The sequence below is a fragment of the Schistocerca nitens genome, chromosome 2 (assembly GCF_023898315.1).
Source record: "Schistocerca nitens isolate TAMUIC-IGC-003100 chromosome 2, iqSchNite1.1, whole genome shotgun sequence".
Lineage (NCBI taxonomy): Eukaryota > Metazoa > Arthropoda > Insecta > Orthoptera > Acrididae > Schistocerca > Schistocerca nitens.
Genome location: NC_064615.1, coordinates 814,074,196 through 814,099,240, shown reverse-complemented (window position 1 = coordinate 814,099,240; position 25,045 = coordinate 814,074,196). Strand labels below are relative to the sequence as shown.

At 40.4% G+C, this 25,045-nt stretch overlaps 1 protein-coding gene across 1 annotated transcript in view; it reads left to right on the top strand.

Moving 5' to 3' along the window:
• Window positions 1–25,045, top strand: part of LOC126234651 (suppressor of lurcher protein 1-like) — a 652,665-nt gene that overhangs the window by 363,850 nt on the left and 263,770 nt on the right. Inside the window, exon 5 of the mRNA XM_049943382.1 lies at window positions 16,976–17,199. Within this exon, the coding sequence (XP_049799339.1) occupies window positions 16,976–17,199 (224 nt within the window). The remainder of the gene's footprint in view (window positions 1–16,975; window positions 17,200–25,045) is intronic.

Sequence of the window (25,045 nt, the reverse complement as noted above, 5' to 3'; positions counted from 1 at the left end):
TAGTTAACACAATGAGGGAAAGATTTCAGTATATGTTGATTCGTATGGTCGAGACAGAGGTTTGGATGCTATTTGCTTGGGTAATACTGTACTTTTGCTAACCGTACTGGATTGACACCAATAACGTTTTGTATCAATTCATAATAAATTGACGTTGCTTTTACGGTCATTAAATATTTCGCATACATGATGGCAATGGCAAATGACAAAAACAGTTTGTTATGTGCACATCCCATCAGAAGGATTTATCTGCATATGTGCGAACTGTAAATAATTAATAAACGCAGCACTGTTTCAAGACCTAACAATGGGTTGTCTAGTGATGAGTAGCACTATTGGACACAATTGCGGCAGCAATGACAAGCAGATACTGTGCGAAATGGGTCATTTCAAGCATTAGAGTTAATAGAACAGAATGCAACAACAGAAATTACAAAACATTTGAAAACAAGAAGTAAACCTGAGTAAAAATGCATTAATAAAATAGCTAATTTAATATTACATAGATGTGCAAAATATTCAGAAATCTGTCAAATGTAATTCAGAATCTTTACTCTATGAAAAATAAAGTGTCAAGATTTAACAATCAGGATTAAAAATGAATGTTTTAATTTGGCACTGAATTATTGAATATCGTAGAGGGAGACAATTGCTTCAAACTGTTTAAAGGAGAAGATTCATGATACCTTCTGAAATCATCACCACATTCAGAGAAAAAGAATGTAAATGTCACGAGCTATAAATCAGTAGATTTGACTTTACCTAGGAAAGGCAACTGACAGAGTGTACTACAGTAAACAGATTTGAACAATAAGCATAATTTGAAACGACTGAAAATACAAATGATTAATAATTCATACGAAATTCAAATCAAAAGATGTGATTTGTGAAATTTCGTAAGAAGAAAGCTACATAGTACAGCACATAGTAGACAAGATTGTTCGTTTCAATACATATGATTTGTTAGCGATACCACAACACCGAAATGTGGTACATCTGTGTTTTGCTAAACACCATAAGCCACGTTAATTCAAAGGCACAGAAAAAATGCACTTTTAAGGATTATAGCCTTTGTTGAAGTAAAAATAAGAAGAGATATGTACCAACGCACAAACGGCCGTAGACGTATAACAGAAATATCATAACAGGCCTTAGAAACACAATATGCCAACAAGAAACTACTTCAGTGAATAAGTATCAAGAAGTCTTCCAGCCCAACATTTTTTAAGTGTTGAAATTCATTGATCCTCAGGATTAGGGATATAAATTAAATTCTGTATGTGAAGAAGAGCCAAGGAAATATCTCGAAAGTAGAGACAATCTGAAGATCTCTTATTACAATAACGCAATGAGAAACAATTTCTGTTAAATTAAATCAAGAATCTTAGTACAAAACGTAAAATAATTATAAAATCAAAATATAAAATAATGAACTCAACCTTAATCTTAAAGGCTACTAAAATATGTTATTAGTATAAAAGTGACACAAATTTTAAGATTTATCTTTTAATTTGTATGTTTTTAATATTAATTTAGAAAAGGTATAAATCATGTTGAACCAACAAATTTACCAAAATACAACACATATAAAGAAAATAAATTATGGGAAAAATCGAACATAGAAATAAGATGACCCAAATAAGCACCTGGTAATAATACAGCAGAATATGATAATAATTTTACATAATAATTTTACATAAAATCGTGGCTACGTCTTTTAGGAAACCTTTCAAGAAAGAAAAGGAAACTGGCGTTCAAGAGTTTAATCAACACAATGAATTATGCCAAATATAAACATTATAAGCAATGACTTAACGAGCAAGATGGCTGCAAGGAAAACGAGTTGTGGTTTTCTTAAAAAAAATTACGACACAAAAGTTCGAATCTGTTGATTTTACTTATATGTCCCCAGGTATAGGTTTCATTACAGGAGCATGACAAACTTATTCTGTTCCGACTGAAAATCTTCTACACAAAACATGAAGAATAATAATCGGCAGTGATGGGACGAATTAAACCTACTTCGAACTACAGGTGTTTAGACAACGCAGTTCAAACTCGGATATGTGACACAGTGCATATGAGGTAACTCAATGGACGCGATCCTCCTCAACGAATGTGATGTCAGAGATTTATTTGGGACACTCATGTTTTTCAGCAGCCAAAGAAATGAATGCTTCACAAACTTTATCAGGTTCGTTTCGTTTTGAATTAGATGTAGATGTGATCACTGGAATATTGTGTGATGCCGAATGCCTGGTAGAGAACTGCAAATGCGACAAAAGCTATTGCTCCTCATACAAGTGCTCGCGTATTTTCGGTGTAGTCTCCTACCATCGCTGAAATCTTAGAACTTTTATTTCTAACAACAAGATAGCGTAATTTCTTATTTCCTACTGTACTAATCTGATTCAGTTACTACTGAAATGTGGCTGAGGTGTGATCAGATTAACGTAGTGTGAATAAAAGTCAAATGTCGACAACAAGCTACCGAAGCTCATACATGTACTCAAAACTTAATGTTAGTTTGACCACTGCATTTATTATGTTCACAATGCCGTACGTCTTTCGGCCTTACACCATTCCCAAAGGGGCTACAAGAGAAATTCACGAAAGCGTGTAAGAGAAGAAACATTTGTACTGTTACACAAAACGGAAGAAGCAAACACTGAGTGGCAACACTGTAAAAAACATGAAATACACATCGTAAAAATGAAGAGAGGTAGAACTCACCAAAATATCTGTAACGCATTCTGAGGTAAACTGAATTTATCAAACATAGATACAATGTATCTGCTCTACATCAACTGATGACATTTGAGAGCAAACTGACTCACTATACACGTCGACGTATTAGGTGATGAAGCTCTTCAGACGGGAGAACGATGTGATGTTCAGGAATATTACATGTTTTGAAACACAGAAATATTGATACAACTGACTGATACTATCGTCGCTACGCTTTATCTTCTGTATCCTACTTTTACATACTGTCACCTTTGTGTATTGTGTGTTGCTGATTCTACCATAAGTAGATAATCATTACACGAAGTGTCTAGACTTATATGGTACGCTCACAGTCTGCTATAGTTCATAACCATGAAATATTGCTTTGCACATTGTGCCTGATCATAAGATTAGGCAGATGCTAATTTCTCACCATTTGTCATGAGCCGTATGTTCAACACACACTCATCTGTCGTATTTCTGTCCATACACTTATTGCATTTTGTTATATTTTATGCAATGATGCTTGTCTCTACAAAACTGTTACATACTAAATTGGCTTCCTGTCTTTTGCGTGTAACTTTTAAATTTTGTTTTATTTGTTGGTTGCAATAACAATATACTGATTTTAATGTTGTTATACATGCATTTCTGGATACTGAATTATTCATCTGTTGTAATTTATTATTGTATTAAACAGCTCATGTTCAATTATTTTAAATAAATTTTTGTACATTGACGCCATCTTGGGGCGATAATTTTAGTCAGTCCCCAGGTATCAGATGGATACTTCTTAGATAATAAACTAAGTCATGTAATAAAATATTATTTGTCATTGAAAATTACACTGTATGTATCAACTGCGTCACTAAATCCGTATTTCAAACATATAATTTTTATAAATGCCGTATATCTCTGCCATTTGGAAGTCTTCCTCACGTAATACTTCGACATGTACAGAGAGTCGTTTTACACTCAAATATGATCAAGCAATGTAGACCAAATAGTTTGTATCCATTTTTGACACATTCAGTTTTGTTTTATTTAAGAATGTGTTATACATATTTTGGTGAGTTCTACCTCTTTTTATTTTTACGATGTGTATATCCTGTATTTTACAATGTTTTTCACTGAGTGCTTATTCCTTCCGTTTTTGCAATGAACACTTAAAGTAACTGTACGCTTTCGTGAAAGTGTGTTGTAGAGCTTTTTAGAGTGGCATGACGCCGAAATGCTTAGAGGTCTACAAAATTAATAAATACAGTGGTCAATATTAATAACAGCTTTTTAGTGCATTAAAATGGCTGCAAAAATCTCTCAACATTATTACTCATTTTGCTGCCCGTTCATCTGCTATTAAATAATATTTATCATTAGTGGAAAGATTTATTGTTATAACGTAGCTCATTTTTATCGAGTGACATATTATATTTTTACAAGTGGAGAAAACAGAGGCAGCCTTTGCACAATATTTGAAATAGGAAGTGATGATTTTTGAAATAGCTGTAACACATCATACGCCATGAAGGAGTTTTACTTACTGAGATTATTTGCCACTTAATTTACAGGTCTCTTACCTGCTCTGTGGTGAATAACTGAGTTATTTGATGGCAGTTCCAATTAAGGAAATTAATCACTGTCGTTAACTCTGCTACCCTCTTTCCAGTTTTTCTCTCTCACGTTGGTCACTAGAAACCCTGCAACAACAATTCTTTAATTTCTGATCCAGTGATTTACTTGTTAAACACCAGTGTGCCAGGATGGAAACAGGGAGTCTGTACAGCTAAATTGTTGAACTTCGTGGGCGAGAAAGACGATTTTTATGGCACAAAGGCACTGTTGATCAAAACTTGAATTCACATTCGGTAGATGAATAAACACACCATCACAGGCCAAATTTCATCTCTCCCTACCAGGAGGGATCAATTTTTTTATGAAAAATTAGAGAAATAATTGTGCAAGCTTATTAGCAGACGTTTAATGTGCAAAAACCGCTTTGGAATGCTTGACACGTCTAGAAAGAAACTTGTTCAGAAACTGCCCGAACTTCACCAAGCTTGTTCACATGCCGTGTTGTTACAGTATAATAATAGACACCAGCAAACTGCTTGCACAGGGGTAAAGAAAGCTGGTAATCTGCATTTGGGCGTTTTCCATACGTTGCATATTCAGCAGTGTGAGCGTCGAGCAATTAACATATGTCCGACCACTTACGAGTTCGTGCTGTTGCAAGAAGATCAGAACAAACGATAAATTGAAGGGACAAGTGCTTTAACTTTCAGCAGCATCAGTGAATGGCGTCAGACTGTTCACGCTCAGAAATCTCGAAATCACTGTGGAAGGCAAGTTCATGCTTCTTATCAACGCTACATGAGAATGCAATTACACATCACATCTATGAACTGGAGATACAGAAGTTCGTGGAGAAATACCTTCACGTAAACCGTACCCTTCGCAGAAGTAAAATACTTGACTAAAATACATATGAAAAATCAACTGTATTGTTAGTGGTAGCATCCGCTGCATGAAATTGGCGTTTGCTTCAATGGCAGAAACAACGTAATTGAAGGTCTCTGGTATACGAGAATCCTTCTCCTGTTGTTTGGGCAATGTGTCACTGTCACATTCATTAGAATCATCAGAATCACTCTACTATGGCAATGTAACAGAATTCTGGACGTATGAAGAACTTGATAAAATAATCACATACAGCTATTGCAACAAAATACACTTAAAAATATTATTTAGCTAGACTTAATGTTATGATCGTTTTAGGAAAAACGTTATTAAGACATTTTTTCTGTTTATGACCATAATTATCACTCGTAAGGTTACCAAAGTCTTTCGTTTAAATACAGCACATTGTCGACTGTCTTAAAAGAAATTACGATTCGCTGTTTCTCTGAGTATGAACACGAGAAAAAAAAATGATTTGATGTGAACTATGCTCAGTTAGGAGCATGTGTGACCCATGTATTTCACACGTAATTAATCATTAGTGGTATACGGTGCCATGAAAGTAACTGAACAAGGTATTGAATACATTAATCGAGGTCTGTGCTCTCCTTGATGGGCGTGGGAGTATCTCCCATAGTCTCCAATGAGAGGGAGAGAATGAATTTCGAAACATGATCTTTTAATTCTGCTGGAAAACGAAACTGGAGCTCAAGCGCAACGTGCTATGAAAGGTCGCAGAGGGCGGTGGATGAAGCGTTTGAGAGAGGTAGAGAGCACAGACAATTGACGACACTACATTATACTCAACCAAAAAAAAGTAAGACTAAACATTGCTTAGCAGTGAAACTATACTGTTTCATGTCAATAGTAACCACGGTTTTGAAGAAAGACTGGAATGTCACGTCAGCTGATGTTTCCATAGAGTAGAGCTACGCATGATTTTTACATTTATGTAAAATATTTAGTGGTACAGTCACATATATTTTAATGTTACCGATTAAAAGCTTATCAATCAACCGTCTCCAGGTCTAAGCATAAAAAGTAAAATTCCTTATTTTTTCTATATTTTTCTAGTAGAGTTGGTTGCTGATTACATTTTCGTAACGTTCGGAATACAGTTATATCACCTATGAACGATACGGCATTGTTAACACACGGAATACTTACTGTAGTTTTTGAAAGACGTGGAAAAACTGCCAGCATGGACCCTTCCAATTTTTAAGTAATCAGTCCTGCATCAACTTCGATACTTTCCTCAATTTTTTTCTATCTTCTACTGATGTTTCCTTTTGACTGTAGCTACTATACCAATATCCTTTATGCTTGATTTTATATACTCTTTAGCCGCGCGTGGTGGCCGCGTGGTCTATGGCGCCTTGCCTCGGTTCGCGCCGCTTCCCCCGTCTTAGGCTGGAGTCCTCCTTGGGCATTGGCGTGTGTGTTGTCCTTAGCGTAAGTTAGTTTAAGTAGTGTGTAAGCCTAGGGACCGACGACCTCAGCTGTTTGGTCCCATAGGAACTTACCACAAATTTCCAAATTATACACTCCTTGACTGCACATTCTAATTTCATCTCTGCTGCTCTTTCCAAAGCAAAGTAAGCGACTGTCGAATACCAAAGCACATGACCCACTGACATGGCCCTCGTCTTGTAAGGGGCCTTAATTGACGCGTTTCCTAACATACTCTCTTTACTACTTTTGTTTTGGTTGTTTAGGTTTACACTAAATATTCAATATTCTTCTATAGCACCACATATAACATACTTGAAGTTTCTTCTTCTCCGAATTACCGATGTTTCGCGCTTCACTTCCATTTAGTGTTACCATCCAGAGCTACTATTTCGGTAATTTCTTTTTCATGACGCCACCGTTTGAGCTTCCTTATTGAAGAAGACTAGAGTCATCATAATTCTGACTGGCTCGATGCGGCTTGTCACGAATTCCTCTCCTGCGACAATCTCTTCATCTCAGACTAGAACTGGCACTCCACTTCCTCAATTACAAGGTGTGCCTGAAGAGTTGGGTAAATGGTGAAAAAACAAACAAAGTAAGCAAGGGTTACAAAGTACTTTTGTGGCATGGTGTTACTCGCCTTCCCTGTAATCCTCGGGTAGAAATTTATGATGGATCAAGCCCTTGCTATCAAAACAGGTGACTGACATTACCTTAGTCATGGATTTTGTCACCCGACTTCTTTTTTATTTTTGGGAGGCTTGGGAGACGATAAACACCATGCTATTGACACCATGCTAGTCTCCATATCGCACTAGTAACATCAGATCTTATGTAACGATACGGATACCGATTCATCAATTTCTCCAGACGTATTTTATGACGAAATAAATCTCGGGTGAACAGCCTGGTATGAGTGTGCGTAGTACACAATATTTCGGCAATTGACCACGTTGCCGTCATCAGGTGCGCTGATGTACTGGCCGGCGGTGGGCCGGCGCCATGTATATATAGGACAATCCCCCTCCCGCTCCTCCCTCAGGCGCTTCCTATGCCGGCAGACCCTCCTGAACGAGAAGACCTAGGACTCAGCGCCCAGACGGTGGGAGAACGGACGCTGTACCTGGACCGCGCGCGGGGCGCGGACCGCACCGACTCATAGGAAGCGCCTGAGGGAGGAGCGGGAGGGGGATTGTCCTTTATATACATGGCGCCGGCCCACCGCCGGCCAGTACATCAGCGCACGTGGTCCATTGCCGAAATATTGTGTCCTATTCACTCTCATACCAGGCTGTTCTCCCGCGATTTATTTCGTGATACGGATACCAGTAACATGTCACCACGGTGCTTCGAGTGATTCCACAAGCAGAGTTTGTTATCGGCTATCCGATCATCCCGTTGTCGATTTGACGGTCAACTCTAGCCTCATTTTCAGTACTTCATTCAAGCCATTGCTCGAATTAAATGATAATTAAACAGCCTTCCAGCGTAAATCGGTTCTCGAAAGTATAGCGAGAAACTTTTTTTTCCTTTTGATGGTGTAATATATATTCCTATCTCTGTCTTGCCCTATTGTTTTACGCCCCCCCCCCCCCCCACCAGCACCACCGCCTAGTTTCCTCCGGGACCATGGAAGTCATTCCCTGTCACACTTAACAAATGCCTCACTATCATGTCACTTCTTGCAGTCGGTGTTTTCCATATTTTCGTTTCTTCGCCGATTCTACAGAGAACTTTCTTATTCCTTCCGTTATCAGCCACCCTTTGCATTATTCATCTGCAGTATCACATCTCCAACTTCTCGATTCTCTTCATTTTCGGTTTCCCACTGTCAAATGGCTCTGAGCACTATGCGACTTAACTTCTGAGGTCATTAGTCGCCTAGAACTTAGAACTAATTAAACCTAACTAACCTAAGGACATCACACACAGCCATGCCCGAGGCAGGATTCGAACCTGCGACCGTAGCGGTCGCTCGGCTCCAGACTGTAGCGCCCAGAACCGCACGGCCACTCCGGCCGACTTTCCCACTGTCCATGATTCACCACAATACTATGCTGTGCTCCAAACCCAGGTTCTCAGAAGACTTCTCTGGGTCAGCAATGTCCACTATGCCTGTGCTAGTCTACCTTTCTTGTTGTCATTGCTTCGGCCGTCATGGGTTACTTTCCTTCAGGCCGACGGAATTCCTTAACGCCGTCAATTTCGTGAACAATTTTAAAGTTAAGTTTCTAGCTGGTCATATTTCAGTCACCTCTCATTACTTATTTCTTTTTTTGGTTTACTCTCGGCCCATATTCTGCACTCTTTAGATGTTCATTCCACTCAACAGGTCTTGTAATTCATCTTCACTTTAACTGAGGATAGTAACGTCGAAAGCGAATTGTGTCATTGATATCCTTTCACTCTCGAACCATAAATTTCCGTCATTGCTTCCTCGATATATGAATCGAACAGTAGGAGGAAAGAATGTATCCCTGTCTGATATTCTTAACTCGAGCACTTTATTCTTTGTCTTCCAGTCTAATCGTACCCTCCCGCTTCTTGTTCGTATTGTATATCACCCGTCGTTCCCTGTAGGTTGCCCCTATTTTGCTCAGAGTTTCGAACATCTTCCTCCCTTTTCGCATTGTCGAACACTTATTTTTACATCGACGAATCCTATGAACGTATCTTAACTTTTTCTTCAGTCTCGCTTCAATTATTAAGCTCAGTCAGAACTGCCGCTCTGATGCCTTTATCTTTCCTAAAACCACACTGATTATCTAATTGATTCTCATTTCATTTTTCATCCTTCTCTGCATTACTCGCGTCAGCATCTTGGATGCATGAGGTGCTAAGCTGATTTTGCAACGGATTTTGTACTTATCTGCTCTCGGTACCTCAGCAGTTGCATGAGTGTTATATTTCGATAAGTCTCTTGGTACTGTGTCGGTTTCGTAGATTCTACAGAACAACTTGAATAGTCGTTTGGTTGTAAGTTTCCCCAATGATTTTAGAAATTCCGATGAAGGTTATCTATTCATTTACCATTTATTTCTCTCAAGATTTCCGAATCTCTTTCAAAGTATGACTAATACAGGATTTCGAATTTCCTCCTTAACGCCTCCAATTTCTTCTTCTAGCTAGTCATCAGGCAACCCCTGATGAAGGCCTTCAGTATACCATCTCCACTATCGGCTCTTTCTTCTGCGTTTATCAGTGGAATTCACGTACCTCTCATACTGTAGCAGTACTGGAAGTGTCACATTAAGAATGGAGAAAAAGAAGAGAAGGTGACGATACCTGACCACGAATTTTTTCTCAGGGGAAACCAGCACAGCGGTGTGGATGTGACATCTTTGAATAGGTGTTCCTTCGAAATCGAATTTCACCTTTTTTGTAACATGACTGTCAATTATCGCTTCGTAGTTTAGTTTTAGCTCTGCTGTGATTACGCGATAACATTGTGTGAGCTCTGTAATAATTTTCTAGGAGTGGGATGTATTTGATTTCTCACCAGAGGCTGTGGATCAGGAGGCTTCGATGGTACTATTGTGTCGGCTATTCTGGTAGACTCAAAAGCCGAGAACGAGTTCCTGCGTCGCAACAAATTTTCACAAAAACGTATGCTATTTCCCGAAGTGCTCACTGTGGACAGTTCCTGGTGTTAAACTACTTGCAACAAGTACGGTGCCACCGGTCACCGCAGCTTTCCACTGAGGGTGCTACAGGGAGAAATTTTTCTTTCTGTCTGCACATCAAGGAAGAGCCGCCTGTTGTTGGTTCCCTAGCCTAAGGACGTCCGTTGCTTCCGTCTTAAATTACAGACTGTCCAATCTGAAGTAGCGCCCCTGCAACCCGCAACCAGACGGGATGCGGTTAGTGCTGACCAATGGAGAGAGGGAGACTGCTGGAAACAGGTACCAACTTCATGAAGCGTAATGTCTTTTCTTTTGCAGCGTTTGAGTGGGAATATTCTTCCTCTTTCCCATGTTTTTTTCGTAGAAGAGGGAACATATTCGTTCGTCACATTGGCCCAGCATTATTCAGCCTCCTCTTCAAGTAGAGCTTGGGGTCAGTGAGCGTTCAGGAGAGAGATTGGAGAGGAGTCTCTTCCCGGCTCTCATGTGACGACCTCTGGCACTATTTCATGAATAGAAGTTTTACTCAGGTAGTAGTGCAGTCCATCTTCTGAGCAGCTCGCAATTAACTCATCTGGTTATGTATCTAGCACACTGAACTAAGACTTAAATATTTGCCTACTTATATTGTTGTTTCAAGCAGCCCAGATATGGAACTAGTATTCATTTCTTCTTCCTGCCGTTTTCCAATTAAATTTGAGTCCTGTGTCGGTAAGAGTCATTTTATTTTAATTTTCATACAGTTTAGATAACATTACTCCGTGTTATTCATTGTCAGTGGTTCACTTGATTAGATTTAAATTAAAAGTTTCGTGTTCTCTAGCTCACATGGATTTTGCAATCCCTAATGTCCTGCAATTTTCCTAAAATTAGGCGCATTTCTAAGTGGTTTTCTTCGTGCTGACAGGTTTGTGTTGTCTCAAGCGATCCAATATTATTTTGAAAGATAAAAGAGTTGCAGAAGTGTTTCTATAGCAGGAGTGGTTAGTACACAACCCTTGAGCCTCATTTCGACCTCTTACAGCTATTTGAGATGTGTCACGCTTCCCATCTAGGAAGACTATGCGTATTTTTCATTTTTTCCACTGGCATATAATCAACTAATTACACGCCAATATATGTTTCATTACAAGATGAGGCATTCAGTTTTCACTCTACCCTCTACCGATCCATTTATGATATCAGGGTAACTTTTTCTCAGTGCTTCATCTGTAAGGCCTTGAGATAAAAATATTATGGAATGTTATCATATTGACCACATGAATTCTGTCGCATCAACTGGAGACGTCGTCTGATTTCATAGCAGAAGTAGACCCATAGCTTTTACCGACCTGTTGTGGTGGGGTGGGGTGTAAGCATTCTACCTTTTTTGTTCCACGTTAGGAGGAAGTACAGGGACGTCAGGCTGTCAATGCTGACGAATTATGTTGATTTTCTTCCACTTCAGCTGTACGTATGACTCTTAATTATTCGTGTAATCGACTCTGCATCCAGATAGCTTGACCTTGAGATACCTTGATAATATGCATGAATTAATCGAGATCCACAAGCTTGTCCTTCTTAAACACAACGTATAAATTATAAAAGTATGTACCGAATTCTCTCGAAAGGGTCTTTCTTTCTGTGCGTTTAATCCGTTGTACAGTGTCTGCTGTTTTCGTGACTGAGAAAAAGTATTTTGTTTTAATTTGGTCACTCGATGCCTTTCCTGTCGCTACAGCGTCAGTTGATCTAAGGCAGAGAAATTGCGTTCGCCATTCCAAGCTGTGCTGTGAAATAGTATATCACAACACGCTCAAATTCCCATCCGCCTGCCCTGCAGCCCGGCCGGCACTGCTCATGCTCTCGGGCGCGCCAGAGGTTGCACGCATACGCTTTTTATTCTCAGTTTTATTTTTATTTTTTCGGCGAGTGCAGCCCCTAGGCGAACCGCGAGTTTCGTGCTCGCAAAATGAAAGTCAGTCTGAAGCACCTGACCAAAGCGGCCGCATCAGCTTGGCGACAGCACGGCTTTATTCTACGGCAGGGCCACGATGGCGCGCCGGCCAGCCTCACTTTTGCTCCAGCGCACACTGTCATCAGGACGTAACACAAAAATGAGTAGCAAATCCTACCCGACTAAATACTTTGCAGATTCTTTGCTCGCTGATTAGGAATCCGACACAGGAATCACAAAATTCAAACTGGCGGATAAAAGATTATAAAATTAACGGTGTCCAGTAAGATATCGGGTACACACTGAAGTGATTAAAGTAATGGAGTAGTGATATGTACTGGGTGATCAAAAACTCAGTATAAATTTGAAAACTTAATAAACCACGGAATAATGTAGACAGAGAGGTAAAAATTGACACACATGCTTGGAATGACATGGGGTTTAATTACAACAACAACAAAAAAAACAAAGTTCGCAAAATGTCCGACAGATGGCACCTGAACAGCAAAACGTAGTGACTACGACTGACAATTGTGTATAAAAGGGGCTGTAATGAGAGAGAATCAGATGCGCCAGCACTCGCAGCATGTTGACGTTACCTGAAAAGGCGCTTTTAGTGAAGCTGTATTATCAGAATGAGGAATGTGCTAGTTCAGCGTTACGATCCTGTCGCCATAGGAAGGGGATTCGAACGGGTAAAGGTCCGCTGACAAATGCAGCTGTGGTGAGAACGATTTCGAACTTCATAGCTACGGGTTGTTTAGACGATAGACCCCGTAGTGGCCGACCGAGCACAAGCCGTAATGCTGCTGATACAGTTCAGGAAGAAATGGAGACTGTAGCGGGTTCAACTATGCTCGGAGAAGTCACCGCTCGTGCAGTCGCACGTCGCACCGGCATTCCATACACTACTGTTAGATTGGCACTGAGGCGTACCCTCCGATGCTATCCGTACAAAATCCATCGGCATCATGAACTGTTACCTGGCGATATAGTGAAGCGGAGGGCATTTGCGGCGTGGGCGTTTCAAAAGATGGTGGAAGATGACGATTGGTTTAGTAACGTGTTGTGGACCGACGAAGCTCATGTCACGCTCCGAGGGCCTGTCAACGCCCACAACTGCAGAATTTGGGCTACAGAAAATCCTAGAACTGTCGTGGAAACTCCATTGCACGACGAGAAAGTCACGGTATTGGTTGGATTTACCACATCTACCGTTATCGGGCTTTTTTTCTTCGAGGAAATGCGTGATTCTGGTTTTGTAACTGCTACCGTGACGGGTGAGAGGTACGCCGATATGTTACATAATCGCATCATCCTCAGCCTGGCTGATAAACATCTGCTGGAACGTACGATATTTATTCAGGATGGCGCTCCACCCCATATTGCTAGACGCGTGAAAGACATCTTGCGCGCGTCGTTTGGTGATGTTTGTGTGCTCAGCCGCCACTTTCGTCGTGCTTGGCCTCCCAGGTCCCCAGACCTCAGTCCATGAGATTATTGGCTTTGGGGTTACCTGAATTAGCAAGTGTACCGTGATCGACCGAAATCTCTAGGGATGCTGAAAGACAACATCCGACGCCAATGCCTCACCATAGCTCCAGACATGCTTTACAGTGCTGTTCACAACATTATTCCTCGACTACAGCTATTGTTGAGGAATGATGGTGGACATATTGTGCATTTGCTGTAAAGAAGATCATCTTTGCTTTGTCTTACTTTGTTATGCTATTATTGCTATTCTGGTCAGAGGAAGGGCCATCTGTCGGACATTTTTTGAACTTTTTATTTTTTGTTTCTAATGAAACCCCATGTCATTCCAAGCATGTGTGTCAATTTGTACCTCTCTATCTACATTATTCCGTGATTTATTCAGTTTTCAAATTTATGCTGACTTTTTGATCACCCGGTATATATACATATGGCGATAGTATCGCATACACAACGTATAAAAGAGCATCATTTTCGAAGCTGTCATTTTTAATCAGATGATTCATCTGAAAAGGTGTCCGACGCGATTACTACCGTACGACACGAATTAACAGAGTTTGATCGCAGAGTGGTAGTTATAGCTGGACGCATGGATCGTTTCATTTCAGAAATCGTTAGGGAACACAATACCCTGAGATCAACAGTTTCAAGAATATCCTGACAGTATCAAATTGCAGGCATTGCCTCTCATCACGGGCTACACAGTGGCCGACGACCTTCGCTTACCGACCGACAGAAGTGGTGTTTGCGTAGAGTTTTCAGTAATAACAGAAAAGAAACACTCCTTGAAATAACCACAGATATCAGTGTGGGACGTACGACCAACATATCCCTTAGGACAGTGCGGCGAAATTTGGCGTTAATGGGCTACGGCAGCAGAGGACCGGCGTGAGAACCTTTGCTAACAGCACGACGTCGCCTACAGCGCCTAGGTTCGTTACCATATCGGTTGGACCTTACGCGATTGGAAACCGTGGCTTGGTCAGGTGAGTCCCAATTTCATTCGGTAAGAACTGATGGTAGGATTCGAATATGGCGAAGACGCCTCGAAGCCGTGCTCCCCAGTTGTCTAGAAGGCGCGGGTACAGTACCTGGAAGCTAGCGATGATGTACCAAAGAGAGCTTCCATTACAATGATTGAGAAGGTCGGCACAAGAGTGACCTTTGCCATTTAGTGGTGCTCAGTTGCATTTGTACTGGCTCCTGTCTGTGACCAAGAGGTGAATTGTGAAAGCACAGTGGGACCCTTGTTGCTCCTACATTTGTGGAATGGTACCTTATATAGTTGTAGCTGAACTGAATCGCACGGCGATGCGGTGGTGTGCTTTCAGTGTATTATATTTGTAGTTGACCTGATAAAGCACGGCGATGTCATGTTACGACTTAGTTGCATTCTAGTGATAACATTTAGCTGTTGCCATTCCATGTAACTTCATAGTTGATTGTACATGAATTTCTTGTCTCGAAGTAGGTTATGTTCTTTGTACGTGTTGTTTGGCTGCTGCGTGACTAAGGTGTTGGGTTTCAGTTGGATTTTGTTGAGCTATTTGATGAGATACTGTTGTTGTTGTGGAAATAGTGCTCAGTTGGTAAACATGTTACTTTCAGTGGGGCGAAGAAATATTTTCTATTAATGACATTTTTACATGTATTTTAGTTTAAGCCTTTAGTCGTGGGTTCTTGTATGCTTCTGAAGTCTTTTGTTATCACTGCTCGGCAAGAAATTATTCTTATCACATTTATGTTTTTACGTCAGAAGTCAACTAATTTGGAAGATTGAGTGCTAGTACTTGCTTTGTTTGTTTATGCATGACTGTGGCATACAAGGTTTACGAAGACAAAACAAAACCCTAATTGGTTAAGAACCCATGCTTGAACAACCTCTAGCCTAACTCCATTCCCCCTACAGCCTGTTTCACAATGTAAACCTTGTTCGTGTTTTATCGTATTTACACTACTGCTGAATTTTCTGAGGCGGAGACTGGCGAGTAATCACCATGTGCCTAAACAGACACACCACACTTTGGGTAACTGGTGTACAACAACAACGGTCGCTTAGCTGCTGTAAAGTTTCATTCAGATTCTGGCTCACCCCTTGTGTCGCAAGATAGCGGACTGCACTTTACGCTATAATAGTAGGTCATCAATATAGCTACAGTCTAGTAATACAACTCCTAAAATAATAGCCTATATCGGGATAATGCTATAGAATGGCTGCAGTCGTTATAAACTCCTAAATTTTATTTTTGCCTTAGTTAGTGAGCTGCACGCTACTTGTTATGTGACTGCCTCTTCTCCCTTCAGCTGTCAGTACAGGTTTAGTCAACGCATATGTGTTCCGATTTCGACCAGATAGAAGTGTTCCTCTCTCGGAGTCCGGAATTACACACATGAGACAGCGTTAACGAGTTTAGTGCATGTGTGTTGTATGCAGATGCTCTCACACCTATCACATGGAGGTGTTCCAGTCGATGGCTCTTGCTACAACCGCCGAGGTGAGCTAGCGTTGTGTAATGAACACAGTGCACCGTTGTTCAGTCTAGGTATCTTTGTAGCAGAATATTGAGTAGTAGTTAGGCTCTATACACGAATAGACCTATGCAGTATATATGTGTTCACACTGTGCTGAGATAAGGGAGAGCAAGACGATATATTCAGTATACATTTGTCATGTGTAGGTTATCCTCATACTGGAATGTGGACGTATTACTGTCACTGGGTCCGGAGAAACGAGCTGATGTAAGGAAACATACGACATGCTCAGTTCATATGCATTAGGTACAGGCGTTCTCGTGGCGACCACATGGAGACATTCTTCTTGCTAGGCACTGTTGCATGTTTTGATTAGAAAGAACGCATGATGAAACGTACAATACACATAAATTACGTCCAGGTGATGGCGCAACGACCACATGAATGTGTGCCTGTCACGGACTACTGCTACACGTGCTGTAGTGAGAGAGCACACGGTAATGTATCAAGTATGTGTATTAGGTGTAGATGTTCTTGCAGTGACCCTTTGGACGTCTCCCCGTCACTGCGTGCACTGTGATGACGGAGGGCAGTATGAGGTATCGTGTACATTTGTCTTAACTGAAAGTGTTCTCACGACGACCAGATGGAGGAGTTTCTGCCACTACGCCTTGTTATTCGTGATGATGTTAGCAAGCACACGATGAGGTGCGTCGTGTGCAGGTGTTCTCGTGGTGGCCTAATGAAGGAGTTCCTGTCCCTTACCGCTCGTGCAGTGGTTAGGCTGACGTATTCAATACGAGTGTGTTGTGTGCAGGTGTTCCCGTGGAGACCACGTGGAGGTGTTCCTGTCGCTGGGCCCAGCTGCACGTGCTGAGGTGAGCGAGCGCACAGTGGCGTCTGGCGTGCTGTGCGGCGGTCTGCGAGACGTGCCTACCACTCTATACAGCCAGGGCCCGGCCCTGGTCCTCGCCATGCACTCCGACTCCTCACCAGGAAACAACTCTGGCTTTCTGGGACGATTCCGATTCCTCGACAGGCGTAAGTTAACATTTGTCTTATTTATCAGTTTTTCGATTTCTTTCACACATCTTCCAAGTCTCTCTAGAATTTGATCTCTTCGCAGCATCTACAGTCAATGCCATCGCTATTTTATTCAATTCACTTAAATCATCTACCTCTCTCGTAACATTTTGGTGTCCATAATCTCATCTTCATAACTCTTTCATATCTCCACACTTGCTATATTTAATTTTGCAATAATTTATTCACTATTCTTAAATTTCATTTTCTACTTTCAGCTTCTCCTATACCTGCTCTGCCTACGCAGCTAATAATTCCCCAATTATTTTAGTAACAATACTATTGTCACGAATAAGTGGTGACGGTGGAATTTACCAATTTCAGAGAAAAATACATCAGCTAAAAACAGCAGTATAATTCATAATAACTTATGTACCACAATTATAGTCCCTCACATTGATACTTGATTGTATACAGAATGTGAAATTTGACATCCAGATTAATTAAGTGCCCATCAACACCTCTCTGTATCTGCGAGGCTTATAACAGTGACTGTGTCCGACTTACAACGAAGTGTGCTCACATGGACACATTCAGAATGTAAAACAAGCATCGAGTCTGTTGCTCCTCATCTCTTAGTCAGTACCCATCACCAGCTTTTTACCGACCTGAAAATTTCGGTGTACTTGTGTTGCAGTGTCCCGTGCCTTATCAAAGACGCCTACATTTCACCCACGTGCTTATATAAAAATTTTCGCACTTCTCTGTTCTGCTAAAAACGCTGTCTTCCACCGCGTAATGTTGGCTTCTATATAATATCACAATTTTACATTCTACATACGTTGATTTACGGAAAAATTTGATACATAATATTTTAGGGTTCGTGTTCCTGACAATCCCGCTGAGGCTCGTGCTCCAATGTATATAATGCAACAAAAAAAGTAAATTCTAAACCCGTGGCGCTACCTAGTCACCGAACTGTTGGCATGACTGCAGTTAAGAGTGCATTCTTTCTTCGCCGCAGCGTTAGTTGGATGGCACGCCCATCGTCTCGGTCAGGAACAATCCCTGGTACTCATTTGATAGCAGGCTCAGTGGGCCCAGAGCTGTCCTGGAACGACTGGAGCGAATACAATACAACTTAAATTACAAACTATGTTAACGCAAAAGAATATAGACTGCTCTAGTTACTGAAACTATCCCTCTAACACAGTTGCACGCATGTGTTTGTCGACCTTGAATTATGTCCTTAAGCTATGCCAAGTTTCATCGAAGACGCTCTGACGATGGGTGCTCATATGGGCCCAGTTTCAAATGGTTCAAATGGCTCTGAGCACTATGAGACTTAAAATCTGAGGTCATCAGTCCCCTAGAACTTATAAGTACTTAAAACTTACTAACCTAAGGACACACATCCATGCCCGAGGCAGGATTCGAACCTGCGACAGTGGCGGTCGCGTGGTTCCAGGCTGAAGCGCCTAGAACCGCTCGGCCATACCGGCCGACTCGACCCAGTTTCACTGCAGGAAATGTTCTAGTAATAATAACTTAACACAGTGCCATCTATACCAGGCGCAGGTAGAGACGTCACTTTTCTTATATCCAAATCAAAAACATGTACAAATTAACATGAACTCTGAAAAGGGTGGAAGTACGCTGCACTACACTCTACATGCATTCATGATAGCTACTTACACGAAACTGTAATTCATAAAACAGGACTTTGCCTTTCGGAAAGAAACGGTGCCTCGTGAGGTGCAAATAGGTAAATCGTAATATTACGAGACCTCACAGCAAAAAGTGACAAACAGTAGTTACATACTAGAAGCATGACATAAACATTTTTGCGTGTTTACTTTCGTACGGTAGTAATTATAGCTCAGGTTACTTTACAGAGTTGTTCTCCTGGTAAAATATTTTTTCGAAGTTCATGAATAAGCGTGATCACATTTTTATTTAATGTCCCTTTTTGTGATTACCACTATCGTCACCCAAATTATTAAGGAAAATGTATTTAGTAGTCGTGAAACTATAACACGTCATACAAAACACAATTCACAAAGTAAAATAATAATAAAGATTCGTTGTTGGTGGCACAGTGCTAAAACCATTGTGGTGGCCTTCAGATTATAACTAAAGTAATACCTGTTATGTAATATGATTCTTTAAAATGTATTTTTGTGCCCATAGTTAGAATTTAGGAACGAACATATGGGTTGCTACTCAAAATGCTGATGTACTCTTTTGTAAAATATGAGTGAAATCTGTTCATAGCTTTCAACGGTTCAAATCCAAAACGTGCGTCTTCAGGCTTCCAATTAATCCCACATGAAACAACTCCACTCAGAATAATGATCACTTACAGTAACCTTTGTTGGAAGAACACTCTCTCATTAAAATTTTAAGTTATCTGTTGTTACGAGGTTTGTTCATTAAAATACATTCTGCTAAAACGTAATCTGGTATCCATTACAGAATATTATTTTTCCATGTACTTATAGGTCGAAACCGGTGGTGTCAGTTACCAAAAACAACAGTCAGAAATACGACTACACATTTAGCAATTTATTAATTTTCAGGCAAACAAAAATTCACAGAAAGGGCCAGCGTTTCTAAATGTTAATTCAACGTAGCGCGTTTCGGTGCAACGTCGACGTCAGTACCGAAATTCATGCTGGCAAATGATCGATATTTTTCTTTCAACATCACCATTGACCCTGCAGGCATTAGCAGTCCGTGTAATTTAGTGGTTTATTTCTTACAGAATATTAACATAGTACCAGATATCGGCACTATGCCACATCAAAATGTAGAAGGGTGCATACCACACATTTTCCGCAGACCACCGTCATTTATTAGATTTTTGCTGACCGTCTGTCTGCTCACACCAGCGCGTAACAGTAAAATGTAGCTTTGACGTAAGGTGCCAAATTAACGCAGCTCTCTTACATGTTAATGCAAATTTCACAGTTATTTAAATCATTCTGAACACCGTACTACTTGCAATAGAACCAAATATTAAATAAATAATCTTGGTTTTCATCATGAAAATAAAGAAATTTATTACTTCCACAAATTATACATAACACTGGATTGTTTTATGTGACATTTACAGGAGAAACTTAACTGCTAATTTGGTTGCACATGGGCACATGTACTACGATGATTCGAAGCAGATTTGGACCACATTAAGAATGAAAATCAATTTTTGTAGTAGTAACCTGAATACGTCGCTACATGCTTTCGTATACGGAAGTTATGACAGCCATTGCTTCTCAGGGCTCTATTTTCGTCCCAATTTTTTTTTCAGTTGCTTATCATACGTGTAACCTAATTTCTTAGTAACTTATTGTAATCAGGAAATAAGTATTAATACAAGTAACACATGTATCTATTTCGTTTTTATGTGCATGCTTTACGGCTAAAAGTTATCGTGTAACAACTTTTCCGATTACCTAGTCACATACAGTAGTCGAATTTTGCATGCAGATGAAACTCGTGGATGAATTTTGAAGTGTGTTACATGTGGACGCTTGAATAAAAAACTAGATACTTTTTTTTTCGAGATAAAAGCATTTTGTATTCTTCTTTATTTATTGCAAACAAACATGAAAACATAATTTGGTTATACAAACACACATACGCACATATTCTGAATTCTAATGCCATGTCCAGGCAACCCCTCTTCTCTATCACTGTCTGTTCGTTTCAGTTCCGTGTAATTGTTACGTCCTATCCTCTTCTTGTTGTCTTCCGAATACTTCATCTCATGCCGTCCTTTTTCTTTCTTTCCCAACACCTTCCCTTCAAGAATATTGATGATAATGGTCTTGTATCTGATGATATGTCCAATAAACATTATTTTCCTCGTATCCATTTCCTTTAGTGGTCCTGTCTTTCTTTGACTATCAAGACTTAGATGGTGATTTTCTTACCTTCCAGCTCTCTCCTGTCATTTTTCGCCATATCCACATTTCAGCCCTTGAAACTGATTCCTTTCCAGTTCACCCAGAGTCCAACTTTTCCTTCAATAAAGCGTTACTCCATAAATGTCATTTTGCAAAAGGTTTTCTGACACCGGTATCCAGAACTATGGTGGTTGAAGAAGCAAAGAACAATCATTAGCCATAAATGCCTTTCGTTTCCGTGCAGGCTTTTTTCTCACTTCCATTAAGCATATTTTGTCCTCTGTAATTATACTACCAACATAAGAGAACTATAATAATGGTCAGTTCTAACGTCATCAATTTTTATATTGGTTTTACTTTGCTGTAACATTTTATCTTACTACCATTACTTTTGTTTCCTTTCTGTTCACTTTGCTAATGCCTTTCATATTTTAAGGGTGTCCGATAGGACTTGAAACAGTTTATTCATTTCTTTTTTGGAGTCTGCAACTATCACGATGTCATGAGCAAATCTAACACAGTGTGTCCTGTCACAGTTTGCTTCTGTTTCCTTTGTCTTCTCCTTCATTATCTGAATAGCTTCTTCCATTAACACACTAATTAAATATAGAGATATGTTTCGTTATTTTTGTATACTCGAATTATAGATTCTTATAGTACCATTAAAATTAGAAAATTATAATTACGATCTAACTTGCATTCTAACAGATGCCTTGGCAACAATAAGTTTTGTCTCTTATTGCCACTTATACATTTTCACTGCAAATAGCTTTGAAGTAAATACCTTATCCTGACAGCATATTCAGACACTAAAGATATGATAGCGCATTCTTAGTTACCAGAATATGTGGCAACGTATCTCCCATCTTCATTGACTACAACTTCCGGAGTTACTTTCTGACATATGGCGGAATGTACAAGAACTCTGTGCAGAATAAGTTTCCCACTGTTGTTCGGAGTAATTGAAGCCCTCCCGTGCTGTATTTGCCTTCTCCATACGCAGCAAGAAATATTTTTCAGTGTTTCCCTTCAGCTTTTATTTCAGATGTTGCTACAATGTAAAATTTATAACTCATTTGGCAAGTGTGCTTTTTGGGAATATGAAAATACACTTTAAAATCTTGACTAAGGCATTGTCAGTACGCGCAATACCTAATGCACAATTGATCTTTCCCCCAGAAAAAACTTGGAGGTGCGGTATGAAGATGGTACCCCCCGGAAACCACAGCACAGAAATTTTAACATAAATCTTGTAATTTACGATTAGGTACACAAGTTGTAATTTCAATTTCTTTTTGTCTCCATAATTACTGTTACATTCCAAATAGCCACATTCCAATCTCAATGCACATGCCCCATTACTGTGGTGAAGAAAGCACACAAATCTGTCAACAGACGGTGAAAAATTATACACTGCAGGATGCGGTCTGCATTCTCCTAACAGTTCTCTGTTTCGCCTACAATAAGCAACGCTTAAGTCAAGAAGGGCAAAATTGGACTCGGTGCACCTTTTTTACTTAAGTGTCCATACTTGTCTAAAATACTTAATGTAAACTGGATGTAAGTGGCCTTACAACTAATACACGCACCTTTCGCGTTTCCTTGTTCTTGCCATGAGTGTGGACTTTATCACGTGGCAAGTACTACGATTACCTTGTCACGTACAGGCGCTGCATTTCGCATGCAGATGAGCAGCAGGCGCTGCATGAGGCCGCCACTGCGAAGCACAGTTCGCGTGTTTCGAACTGCACTGCGGGTAGCCGTCAGACCCAGGCGGCAGTAACATCGCGGGCGCAGCCCGTCTTATGCGTGTGTGCACTTGTGTGTGTGCCTGTGTGTGTGTGTGAGGTGCATGCGCGAGAACGTGTTGGCCATCACGCTGTCCGAAACACGCATTTGATTGCTTATTGCGCTACACGGTCACTGCAGCTGCTGTCTCTCCCCCCTATAAAAGTTCACTTACGATTCGCTTTGTTTCATAGGTAGAAACCGCTGTAAACGCTTTCTAATGATACAAAACTTCGTAACTATGTGTTCCTTTTACTTTGTCTGTGCCGCAGTTACGGTAATGGGCGTTTTTATTGTTTTCTCGACACTCATGTAATACATTTTTCGCTGGCTTTAATAATTAATGAGTGCCCTTTTGAAATTCACTACTGAAGAGTTGCCAAAACTGGATTCTCAGTGCCCACAGTCAATCTTTCTACATCTACAACTACATCTGTACTATAGGAGCCACCACACCGTGTTTTGCAGAGGTTCTGTTTTGTACAAGTACCAATCATGTCGTTTCCTCTCCCCATCTGTACTTCACGAAATATAAATTGTACGAAGTAACATGTTCCTTGACAAATGTTTGAACGTCGACTCTTGAAACTTTGTGAGGTTCTCTGTCTTGTTCCATACCACTCTTTAGGAAATCTTACTTACTTTTTCAGAGCTTCTGATTGATTGCCACCAGGTTGCTGCTTCTTTCTGTCTTTCATTTCATAGTCGATTTTGTGCCATTTTGAAATATCTTGTGACAGTAAACCTCAAACTAGGTCCACGTTCGAGTTTAGATTCGGCACGCAGTATGAATCTGGAAGTAAAATATTTCAGAGGGAGCGCAAGTGATTTCTTGAGAACTGGAAACTTTAAACTGTAAGATGCCAACTGAGCTAACATGCCTTCTGGATGCTAAAATGATCTACACCAGTTGGAGCAACCGAGACCTGGATATCGCTATATGAACCCTGATTCAGAAATGAATTCATCGCACAACAGATTGAACCATGTGACTAGAGTGGCTCTCATAAATCAGTTGCGGGCGTTGTTTCTCACAGAAAGCAGTAAGAGTTTAATTAATTAGAAATAATGAATTACAAGTCTTGGCCCAATATAGCCCGGTTTATTACAGTTTCTCTTCATAAGCACATACACGAACAAGAAAGTAATGACTACAAATTAAGTTGAGCAATAAATTACAAAGTCAAAGGCACTACCAATCATGAACGTTGAAGTGAACTTAAACCCGAGACAGGTTGGTTGCCAGAAGTGTGCATTGAACAGATCACTCCCGAAAAGAGCATAACCGTCGCGGGGTGTGCAAAATGGTTCAAATGGCTCTGAGCACTGTGGGACTTAACATCTGACGTCATCAGTCCCCTTGAACTTAGAACTACTTAAACCTAACTAACTTAAGGACATCACACACATCCATGCCCGAGGCAGGATTCGAACCTTCGACCGAAATGGTCGTGCAGTTCCAGACTGAAGCGCCTAGAAACGCTCGGCCACACCGGCTGGCAGATTGACTTAATAAATCCGTTTGCAAATCACAGAATCTGCTGGGTAAAGGGTGAGCCCTCGAATCATTCACAAGGTGTTAAATCACAGAACCTAATAAAGCATACAAGCAACCGGACGGAAAACACCTAACTGCTTCCTTTCTTTGGTGTCTGTGTTGCTAGATAATCTCACCATAGGTGATGATTCGAAGAGTTGAGCTATACACACGGCGGAGTGTGGTGCCAACTGCCAGTCACCAGCCACCACTGTGTGTGGGAGTCTGGCTTGTGCCACGACTCCCAAGTCTGAATGCCTGCTTTTTCACATCTATAAGCCCCAAACCTATGCTCCATTCACAGCGTCCAAAAATTTATCCTTCCTCTCTGCACAAAACGCATGCAAAAGAATACTCCACCATAAGAAGGCTCCACTCAATAATGTTTGATGAGATTTTAAAAAATATTTGTAATAACCATTAACGAGTTGCCTTATGGCGTAATGGCATGTACAATTTTGAGGAAACCGAGCTCCATGCGGTTACTTATTCGATATGTTTTTATTGCGAAAACCGAGCTCCAGGCACACACTTATTAAATATGTTTTTACGTCACCCAACGGACTGTATTCCGTCGTCTGAAATTTCTAGAAAAAGGCGCTCTGAGCTATCAAGTTTAGATAAATTTTTA